The 11,849-nt window shown below is 38.6% G+C and overlaps 1 protein-coding gene across 2 annotated transcripts in view; it reads right to left on the bottom strand.

The window, feature by feature from the left end:
* Window positions 1-11,849, bottom strand: part of DNAH8 (dynein axonemal heavy chain 8) — a 394,484-nt gene that overhangs the window by 248,167 nt on the left and 134,468 nt on the right. For both annotated transcript variants that reach the window (XM_063707575.1, XM_019030248.4), the window contains exons 12-15: window positions 10,357-10,503; window positions 4,962-5,159; window positions 2,425-2,501; window positions 844-943 (exon numbers count right to left, since the gene is read on the bottom strand). In XM_063707575.1, coding sequence (XP_063563645.1) covers window positions 844-943; window positions 2,425-2,501; window positions 4,962-5,159; window positions 10,357-10,503 — 522 coding nt within the window. The remainder of the gene's footprint in view (window positions 1-843; window positions 944-2,424; window positions 2,502-4,961; window positions 5,160-10,356; window positions 10,504-11,849) is intronic.

The raw sequence follows: 11,849 nt of genomic DNA, 5'->3' as shown, positions 1-11,849 counted from the left end.
TAAACGGGCTTTGCTATACACACACCAGAAAATGGGGGGCAATATGAGTTTTCTTTTAACTTTTATTTTAAGTTCAGGGTTACATGTTTGTTTGTTTGTTTGTTTGTTATACAGGTAAACTCGTGTCATGAGGATTAGTTGTACAGATTTTTTCATCACCCAGGTGTTAAGCTTAGTGTCCATTAGTTGCTTTTCCTGATCCTCTCCCTTCTCCCACCCTCCAGTAGGCCCCAGTGTCTACTGTTCCCTTCTTTGTGTCCATGTGTACTCAATGTTTAGCTCCCACTTATAAGTGAGAACATGTGGTATTCAGTTTTCTGTTCCTGCACTAGTTGGCTTAGGATAATAGCCTCTAGCTTCATCCATGTTCCTGCAAAGGACATGATCTCATTCATTTTTTTTTGGATGCATAATATTCCACGGTGTATCTACCACCTTTTCTTTACCCAGTCTACCATTGATGGGCATTTGGGTTGATTCCATATCTCTGCTATTGTGAATAGTGCTGCAATGAACATATGTGTGCATGTGTCTTTATGACAGAATGATTTATATTCCTTTGGGTACATACTCAGCAATGACAAAAACAAGCAATGAGAAAAGGACTTCCTACTCAATAAATAATGGTGGGATAACTGGTAAGATCACAGCAAAGAGGAGTAAATCTGGCTGTCCAGCAATATACACTGTCAAGCACCTTCCCACACAGAAGGGAGCGTCAATGCTCCTTAGCAGTGAAAGAATCACTCTGAAAAGCTTGGCATGAGACAATGATGGCAAATATTTTCAGATTTTTTTCTTTTTGTGCTAATGTACCATTTTATTTATAAACATGACACTTGCCTTCTTAGTAGCATCAAGTTCAGCCACATAGTACTGAAGAATACGCTCTATTGTGTGGTTTATTTCTAATTCCAGACAGGGAATGTTCAGCTTCTGAAACCTAAAAGTAATCAAAGCTGAATGGTTAAAAAGTAAATGAGAAATATACTTAAGACTTGCTGTCATACTAACCATCCATTCATTCATTTGACAAATATTCATACCAGCCCTCATTCGTTGTCCTAGGACAAAGCAATGAACAAGATAGGAGGTACAGTCCTAGTTCTCTTGGAACCCACAATTATCTTATGGAAAAGACAGACATCTGCCAAGAGTAACAAAAATAATTATTTAAATTACAAATGGGTCAGAAATGCCTATAACTAAGAGAGACCTAGACAAGTCTGGGGATTCAAGTAAGACACCCTGAGAAAATGACAAACAGATTACAAGATGAGTGAGGAGATGGCTTAGCAAAGATGGAAGAGAACACATTGACTCTCCCTCTGCCAGTGTTAATTCCATATAATTCCATATAAGCATTTAACCATAATCATAAAAACAACTTTGTCAGCTAAATGTCACTTCCATTCAGAGACTGAATGACACACAGGAAATACTAAAAACTACAACATTCTGGCAATAAAATGAATTGACACCAGCATACTACAGGTAAAAAGAGAGAGACAGAGAGAAATAGAGAGACAGAGACAGAAGTCGCCAAGAAAATGGTACCTGCCATCTGTGCAGTACTGTCACATGTCAAAATCATGTTATTTCTGTTTTGACTTTTTTTACAATGGTCTCACCAGGTCTCCATCATTACAGCCGTGGAACCATGCAAAGCCAGACCCAACACTAGATCCGCTGGCTCTCAGGGAAGAGTTCCACAAGCGTCCCTGACACAGGTCTTGAGCCCTCCCTGTGCTGAAAGGGAAAGGCTTCTAGTCCCGCTCAGCCCTCTAATCTGGGATTCCTCGCCCTTTGAGAGAGTAGTGCTGTTAGGATAGAGGGAAAGGAAGCTAAAGGAGAGAAGATTTCAGCTGCTCATACCACAAAAAAATGTGGGGGACAGATAACTCGGTGAGATGATGAATGTGTTATCTGGCTTGGTTGTAGTAACCATTTCACTACATATTTAAAAATATCATGTTATACACCTTAAGTATACACAATTTCTTTTAAGGTGCAGGAGCCCTCAGGAGGGAAAATGGAAAGTTTTGGAATCTATTATTCTTAGATAATCTCACTTTCAGAAATTCTTTCAGTATGTAGAAGTAAACATTATTCGTTCCCTTTCCAACAATACCTATAAAATTAACCCCAAACATATGACATGGCTGGGGGCAGGGAGGGGAAACATGAGAAATAATTTCATTTTCTTGTTGAAAGACTTTCTGCTACCAAAAAAATGCAATTAGAACATATCATTCTTTATTTCAAATTTTTACCAGTCTATTTAGTGGTAATTGAAAAGTTTATGTTTGTAAGTTTTAAGGTTTATGTAGGACAGATTTCCAACAACATCCTAATTTGAAATTGTATTTTCAGATTTAAAGTTATCCCCCCCAGAAACTACACTGCTTAAAGTGTTATGAATACCTTTGAAGTAGCTGAAGAGCCTGCTGAGAAGATAAGATTTTCCCAAAACTACTGTTCATAAATGCCTGTATTTGTACCTAAAATAAAATATTAATATTTAAATGATTTTTGGTGTTAAAGAGATTGGTTTTGTTTAACAACAATTAATGCCTTTCCTACAGAATTAAGATAGCCTCAAGCCTCAAACACATCTACCATCTAAGCATCAAGAACTGCATCGTCCAGTATGATGGACTTTGGCCACATGTGGCTACTGAGCACTTGAAATGTCACTACTTAGAAGCAAGATGTCTGTAAATGTAAAAATACATGCCAGATTTCAAAGACTTAGTACAAAAAAGAGAATGCAATATATCTCATTAAAGATTTCATATTAATGACGTTAAAATATTTAACATATTGGGTTGAATAGAGTCTTTATTAAAATTAATTTCACCTGCTTCTTTTTACTTTTATTCAATGGCTACTAGAAAAATTAAAGTGACATGTGGTTTGCCTTTGCAGGTCATTACCAATTGGATATTTCTGATCTAGAGAATTTACAAAAGGAGTGAAGGTCCCTTACAAGCATTTTTCTTTGGGATATATAGAACTTCAGGTAGAGTAGTGTAATGACGCTATAGACACCAGGGCCAGCAGATGTCATTTTCTGACATTGCTGCTCTCAGAAACCTCTTTGCCACTGCTAAGGACGTACAAGAAGTGGAAAATGTTCTTTCAAGAGTCCCACCATTGGCCCAGAGTGGTGGCTCATGCCTGTAATCTCAGCCTTTTGTGGGGGGAGATGGGAGGATAGCTTGAGGCCAGGAGTTCAAGACCAGCCTGGGCAACACAGCAAGAACCCGTCTCTATAAAAATAAAAATAAATAAATATTCCCACCATCCCTAATAGTGAACTCCAAACTCCCGGTACCCAAAAGATGGAACTGAACCATTCTTTGCAAATTATTTGTATGTATAGATCATATTGGTATGGTCTATTAATATATACCACACCCATAAATCAAACATTGGAAAACGAAGAAAAATTAAAACACTGATGCCTCAAGTAAATTATTTAACTATTAAAAGGTTAATATTGCTGTAATTTACTGAAAGCTAAAATTTGAATCTAAGACCACAATAAAGCCTTTATAACATATAATCTTTCTTAATAAATCATAAAAATAATTTAAGAGATAACAAGTTTTTCAAAAATTCCCATTGCCATAAAGATTTAACTTTTGAAGCATTTTGGAAGCAAACTCCACCCTACCTAACCAGCCAAACACTAAAAGTAATAATTAAAATATAATATATCTTCGTATCAAAGAGTCTAACTTTCGAAAACTGAAAGGAAATCTATGCCAAAACACAAAAAGTGTTATCGTTAGAATGGTAGAATTTTAGGATCTTTCTTATGTATTTATATTGCCCAGGTTACATGTAATGTAGTTTTTAAAGAATTTTTTAAATACTTGAGAAAAACATCCGATTTTTCTCACTTTCATGGCAAGGATATCAGACTTAAAAAGTGTACAAAGTATATTCTTATCCCTGCTTGTGTCTCCAGGAAATTCTGCAGCAAGAGGAGACCATTCCCTTGGGCTAAACGTAGGTTAACAGTAGTTTCAGTTAACAGTAGAGAGTAACTGAGGTCATATAGCCCAAAAGGTGAGAGAAAAACATCTTACAGTCTCATCTGACATACTTTCTGACTACCCTTCATCCATCTGGTGTCCCTTAATCTATGACACACAGGATATAAATGCCTCTTCAGAGCTGCCCTCTATAGCTGCAGAGAGAATGCAGGCATAAAGCATAAGGCCACAGGAAGAGTGATCCATCTTCCTAATCTGTTCTCAAATTTCATCACACTTGATAAAGAATAATGTTTACAAATGCTCTCTTGAGCTGGAAAAATAATATTGGCTCCTCGGCACAAGAAGCAAATACAAATTTTAATGTATATTAAAAATGAGGCTGGGTGCAGTGGCTCATGCCTGTAATCCCAGCACTTTGGGAGGCCGAGGTGGGTGAATCACCTGAAGTCAGGAGTTCAAGACCAGCCTGGCCAACATGGTGAAACCCTGTCTCTACTAAAAATACAAAAATTAACCAGGCGTAGTGGCACGCACCTGTAATCCCAGGTACTTGGGAGGCTGGGGCAGGAGAATCACTTGAACTCGGGAGGTGGAGGTTGCAGTGAACCAAGATCGCTCCACTGCACTCTAGCCCGGGCAACGGAGTGAGACTCCATCTCACAAAAAAAAAAAAAAAAAAAAAAGAATCCTAGCTATAAAAGCCCTTTGGGCTTCTAGTTACTCTCTGATGTCTTTTATTGGATATGCTCATTATTCATTCAAAAAAAAATCCTTTAGTGGAGTAGTTTAAAAGTTACTCACACTGCAAATATGTTTGGTCAATGTGAAAGAGGAACTTAAAATAAATCATAAATATAGAAACACTTACTACATGTGAATATTTACAAAAAGTACCAGATAGTACTACTGACTACTTTTCAGCTTTACTAAGTAAAAGTAGGTATAATTACTTACCTCTAAACCATTGATTTTTGTCATGAAATCTAAGAAATCTGTGTCAAATTCTGTCCTTCTTGGATCCAGAATGTCATATTGCTTTTTCTTAACCCCTTGGTATATATTTCTGAATTTTATTGCCATAATATCTATTCCTTCTATGGTAGAATTACTCAAGGTTGAATATGTTTGCACAACAGTTATCATTTCTGTAATCTTAAAAAGAGAAATGTTATTTTGCTTTTTTAAATGAGATAGCAGGCAACTTCCCTAAAATAAGCTCTTAATGAATCATTGATATAAAATGCAAACCATTAAACAGGGCCTAGAATAATTTCACGAAAACCAACCAGAGGAGATAAAACAGAAGACAAATCTCTGTCACCCGTCATTCTTACTCTTAGACTAAGACAGAAGATGTTCTATCATATCCAGAGAGAGTTCACAACCTTCTTCAGAGTTTAATCAGCTTGTCTTTCAAGGGTGGCGGGGAACTTGACTAAATAGCTTCATCCTGTGGTCTCTTGAGGATTTTCTGAAAATCATTTCACTGGATTACTGGACTCAAAAGCTCTACCATGCTGTTTGGCCCTCACTATAGTTCTGACAATTAACATTAGCACATATCCAGCTGTGTTCCCGCTTTGACACCTGTGTTCCGGTAAAAGACTGGTCCAAGAAGCTTGAATAATGGCAGCAATCATTCCTGACCCCTGATGAGACCTGGGAAACCCTCACAGTGGACTTCATTTCAGAAATGGCTGTCTTTGTCTCAACCTGACACCACCTAATTCACCAAAACAAACAAACAAAAAATTCATGTCCACAGGCTACTCCTTCCTTACGCTTCCCCATTTTGACTTCTGCTTTAGAGAACAATGCTCAATGCTCTCCAGGGCTGGTCCAATGGCCAGAAAGGGAATAAACCTATTTTCAGAGAATCTTCCAAATACCACACACACCATGAAGACAGCACCACTGATCCTCCTACATAGCCAGCAGAATTCATATGAATCCCTGTGTATGGCCACCCAGAAGGACTATTTTCAAAGCAACTGTTGCTCTTACTCCACTATTTCCATACACTTCCAGAAACCATTATCATCCTAGAAGCCACTCCAAACATGGAGGAAATACAGGCCACTGGGATTTACAGCATGCTGCGCATGCTCTGTATAAACACAGGAACTATCTGGGTCTCCTCCTAACACATATACTCCACTCACCTACTTTAAAGAGCAAAAGCAAACTACTACTGGCTTGCTCTGTTATTCTAACCTGCTAAGACTGTTTCCTTTACCCCTTACCTCATTACTCTACCACCTGGCTCCAACAGCCAGAGACTAGGACAAAATTCCTGTCACTAACATGTCCTCTATTTTGTTGATTGGTTGGATGAGGGGTCATCTGAGGCAGACATGGTGGTCAGTCCCATGCTTGCCCTTCAAACTTAGCCAGCGTACCCTCTGTCCCCATACCACACAGAGCAACATAAAGCCAGCTGTGGGAACCAACCAAGACCATGCTCCTGCTAGTTTGTCCTGGCCCTGGCTTTTTCAACATCTCTCTATCAATGTTCAATCTCTCAGTACTCACCACCAATGCAGAGTCTCTCCTCTGGCTCACCAACCTTGCACCCTTTCCAGTTCTCGACTTGCTGTGATTCCCTCATCTCAGCATCACCATGAGTGGAGACCCTACCTCATCTACTAGCTCCAGATCCTCAAATCTCTCCCAGCAATACCAGCTCTCCACCTTTTCTCTTCTCTCCCACAAATGTTCAGGGTGACAAGAAAACAAAACTGAAGACAGAGCTCTGGGAAACACCAATATTCACCAAAATTTACATGGCAGGAAGAGGAAGAAGCAAAGACTGTTGCACACATTTCGTTCTGGCTATTTAGGATTCAATGCACCATCAAGTCTATACCTGCCATAAAAAGATGTGTTTCAGGCATCCTAACACTGACATACTAGAGCCTTCTTCACTTACTCCTCGAAGGGCCCCAACATATCTGTCTAACTCTGAAATCTCAGCTCTCCAACCCCAACCTCAGTCTTGTCTGCCCTTCGACTTTGCCATTTGGTCATTCCGACTTCGAATCTCGGCCTTCCCTAACAGGCTCTTAGTGCACACTTCTGGCTCTCCTCTTCATCTATGCAAGAGTTCACAAGGGTAGTCAAACAGTGGCCCCTTCCGTACCCCACTCATCAGAGGAAGCCCACCTAGGCAGCTCAGTAACCACCTCTTATGGATTATGTAAAATCCTGGACATACTTCAAGGTTAAGTTCAACAGCCCCATCTTTGAGAGTCTGGACACCAATATCCACCAATTATCCAATGGGAAAGATGCCGGTCTGTCGTTCTTAGCACAGAGGAGCTGGGATAACCTAGCAATCAGGATGCATTTCAGGTAAGGCCTCTAGGGGGTGCTACCTTAGCTCTGGTTGCTGAGCACTTGTGGCTTGAAGTTGTATTCTTCAAACCAGAGTCAGGGCTTCTCCAGAGACCAGATTGGGTGCAGCTGATGCAGCTGGTCATTACAGACCACTTCCTCTAGCATCAGAGGAATTCCTGGGCTGCTATTTCACAGATGATGACCATTCTACTCAGCATTAGACCCACCCCCAAAGATCTTTACCACTAATAAGGTTTAGTCCTGAAACTACCAATTTCAAAGCGACACCCAGGTGGGCAAGGGTTCTGGCTCCAGGAAAATAGGGGTAACTGAGACCCACCTCCAGGTTTTTGCTCTAGTGGAGTCAGAACATTAAGCATCTTTGTCCTGACCAATGAGATCTATTTATTAATTTGACTTGTGCTAGTAGCCTAACTGAACATTTGCCTCCAAAAAAATCCCTATTGGCTGAGCACAGTGGCTCATGCCTATAATTCCAGCACTTTGGGAGGCTGAGGAAGGAGGACTGCTTGAGGCCAGGAGTTCAAGACCAGCTCATCTTGAACTCCTAGCAAGACCCCATCTCTACAAAAAAAAAAAAAAAGTTTAATTAGCTAGGCATGGTGGTATATGCTTGTAGTCCCAGCTACTCAGAAGGCTGAGGAGTTCAAGGCTGAAGTGAGCTATGATCATGCCACTGCACTCCAGCCTGAGTAACAGAACAGGACCCCATCTCAATTTTTTTAATTTAATAAATAAAAATGTTTAAAAAATCTATTGTGCATAAAACAGCCCCATACAACACTTCCTTAGATATGACATCAAAAACACAAGGAAAACAAAAGAAAAACATGATAAATTGAACTTCATTAAAATTAAAAACTATCGTACTTCAAAGGACACCATCAAGAAAGTGAAAAGATAACCCAAAAATAAGAGAAAATATGTGTAAATCATATATCTGATAAGGAAGTTATACCCAGCATATATAAAGAACTCCTACAACTCAACAATAAAAAGACAAATAACTCAGTTAAATATATGCAAAGAATTTGAATAGATGTTTTTTCAAAGAAGATATACAAATGGGCAAAAGTACATCAAAAGATGCTCCACATCATTAGCCCTCAGGGAAATGCAAATCAAAACTTCAATGAGATACCACTTCATACCCAGTAGAATGGCTAAATTCAAAACGACAGATAATAACAAATGTTGGCAAGGATATGAAGAAATCATAAACCTCAGCTGGGCGTGGTGGCTCACGCCTGTAATCCCAGCACTTTGGGAGGTCGAGGTGGGTGGATCACGAGGTCAGAGGATCGAGACCATCCTGGTTAACACGGTGAAACCCCGTCTCTACTAAAAATACAAAAAATTAGCCGGGCGTAGTGGCGGGCATCCGTAGTCCCAGCTACTCAGGAGGCTGAGGCAGGAGAATGTCGTGAACCCGGGAGGTGGAGCTTGCAGTGAGCCGAGATCGCGCCACTGCACTCTGGCCTGGGTGAAAGAGCAAGACTCTGTCTCAAAAAAAAAAAAAAAAAAGAAATCATAAACCTCATACTTTGCTGTTAGAATGCAAAATGATGCAGCTACTTTGGCAAATAGTTGGGGTTATCAACAAAAAGTTAAACATGGAGTTGCCATATGACCTAGCAATTCTACTTCTGCACATATACCCGAGAAATGACAACATATGCCCACACAAACTCTTGTACACAAATGTTCATAGCAACATTATTCATAATAGCCAAAAAGAGGAAATAATCCCAATGTTCATCAACTGATGAGTAGAAAAATAAACTGTGATATTATCCGTACAATGGAATATTCTTCAATGATGAATGGAATGAAGTTCTGAAAAATGGTATAATATAGATGAGCTTTGAAAACATTATGCTAAGTGAAAGTAGCCACAAAAGACCACATATTGTATGATTTCATTTATATAAAGTGTCCAGAAGAGGTACATCTATAGAGACAGAAAGTAGATTAGTGGTTGCTTAAAACTGGGGAGAGGAGAGAATGGGGTGTGACTGATAATGGACATAAGGTTTCTTTTAGTGGGAGTGAAAATGTTCTAAAATTAGATTGTGGTAATGATTGCACAACCCTGTTAATACACTAGAAAACATTGACTTGTACAATTTAAGTGGGTAAATAGTATATTAATTATGTCTCAATAAAGCTGTTAAAGAAACAAATTTTAAAAACAGCTTCAAAGAAGTATGTATGAAGGATCCCACTCAGCAACTTGGTTCTGTTCATTACTCATACTTTCCTGTCCTGGCTTGATCAGGAAGTTACTAATAAAAATAGGCTTCCAAACATGTCTAGGTATTCAACCTATGTAATGTTCTGCATTATTTCCAACAAATGATGAACAAGATTCTAAATACTAGCAGGATCCAGGGAATTAGCGAAGTTGGGGGAAGAATACCTAAATGAGATCTTTACAGACTTTTCAAAGGATGACTCCAAGAAGTCTCTGATATGAGCTGGCCTATATCCCCCCAAAAAATGTCACTCCTTCCCAACCAGTCCTAATAAATTAATCAAACCTATGTCTGTCCAGAAAAGATATCACCCACACAATGTTTATGTATACACCACATACACTGGCTCAGAAAGAGGACATGCTTATACATCCGGAGATTCCACAACTACTGACTTCTATCAGGCATTGCAGGTATTTCATCTCATACTTTTTCTCAGCTTAATATAACGGTTAAAAGCAGAGCCTTTTAAGTTGAAGTTTCACAGGTAGAGGTAAACTGAGGTCTTGAGAGATGTGAAAGTTGACCATAGCGTTTGTGTTACTGGCAGAAGGCAGTAACCAGGAATGAAAAAATAAGTTATAATAAAATGCAGTGACCTATAAGTAATATTAGACAAGTCATAACAATAGTGGACAAGAGATCAGGAACAATAATTCTCAATGGCACTACATAAAGTACAAAATCACCAAAAAGGTGTGGTGTCGAGTGGGGTACGATGACTGCATAATGCTTACCTTCTCCAGTCTTTTGCAAAAAGCTTCAAATTTTCCAAATATATACATTTCTGAAACCTCAAAAGATTTTTCCACTGAGGATTCTAAAATCAGTTTCCTTGTTTTATGAAAAGATGTCTGATATTCCTTGAATAGAAAAATGCAGTCCTATGAGAAAAGTAAAAGAAATAGGGAAAAGAAAGTGAGACATTTGTTCAGGAATCGAAAATTCAAAAACTCTACCCTCACACAGCACTGATCAAACTGTGAAAATCTGTATAGTTTTTTTTATTTATACCATATTTTCATCCTCATTTCAACCTCACTTTTATTCATCCTCATTGTTTTCCTTTAACTCTTATCCTACATCAAAGCATACCATATACTATTTGTTTTTACATTTTCATGACAATTAGAACTCCCAAGAGGTCCAGAAATTATCTATCAAGACATCTCTATTCAGTTCGCATCCATCTTAGAATCAGCATTCTTTATGCGCAGGTATATAAAATATGAAGTTTCTGTCATACAAAGCTATCATCTGACAATCATTTTTCCAAAAGAAGGTCATAAAGTCTTTGATGAGTACATTGCTGAAATCCTAATATTTGACTACAGATATACTGGTCTGGTCTGTGAACATAATAGAAATAAAAAAGAATAAGATGGCTGGGTAGAGTAGGAATTAACTATTATGTCAAGCTAACATTTCCTAAACACCAAATCTTTTTTGTTAATGTTAAACTTTTTTGAAACCATCAATACCCAGTCAAATCTTTATCATAACGCCATTTCTCAGATTCTGACTCTTCTGCCTCCTCTTGCCCACATAAGAACCCTTAAACATTGGGCCCACTTGGGTAATCCCCATATCAGCTGATCAGCACTTTAATTCCATCTGCAACCTTAATCACCCCTTGCCATATGTAACATAACCTATGGATAGGTTCTGAGGATAAGCACACAGACATCTTTGGGGGCCGTTATTCTGCCCACTGCAGCCACTAAATCAGAATGTCTGCAAGTGGGACTCAGAAATCTATATTTTTAACTAGCTCTCCTATAGTGATTCCTATAAATATTCAGATTTGAGAATAATTGGCCTCATTCTTTCCTCTATCACAATCTCCAAAACAATCATCATTGCTCTCTTTGAGGTCTCTGATTATTTTTCACTCATTCAACAAAAATGAGTTGGCTTGGGGGGCTAGGGGAGGGATAGCATTAGAAGAAATACCTAATGTACATGACGGGTTGGCAGGTGCAGCAAACCACCATGGCACGTGTATACCTATGTAACAAACCTGCACATTCTGCACATGTATCCCAGAACTTAAAGTATAATAAAAAAAATTTTTTTAATGAGTTGGCTCTGAACGACAGTTCTCAGATAAGATTCTGAGTAACAATTCTCATTGTTTCCTCCAACTCATCCAAAAATTATTCCTAAAAAGTATACACTGAAAGTTTCCTGAAAACATTTCAGATGTAATAGAAACATTGAACTAGAATTC

This window comes from Gorilla gorilla, chromosome 5 (genome assembly GCF_029281585.2).
Source record: "Gorilla gorilla gorilla isolate KB3781 chromosome 5, NHGRI_mGorGor1-v2.1_pri, whole genome shotgun sequence".
Taxonomy (NCBI): domain Eukaryota; kingdom Metazoa; phylum Chordata; class Mammalia; order Primates; family Hominidae; genus Gorilla; species Gorilla gorilla.
Note: the sequence above shows the minus strand (reverse complement) of the source record. Positions and strands in the feature narration are given on the sequence as shown.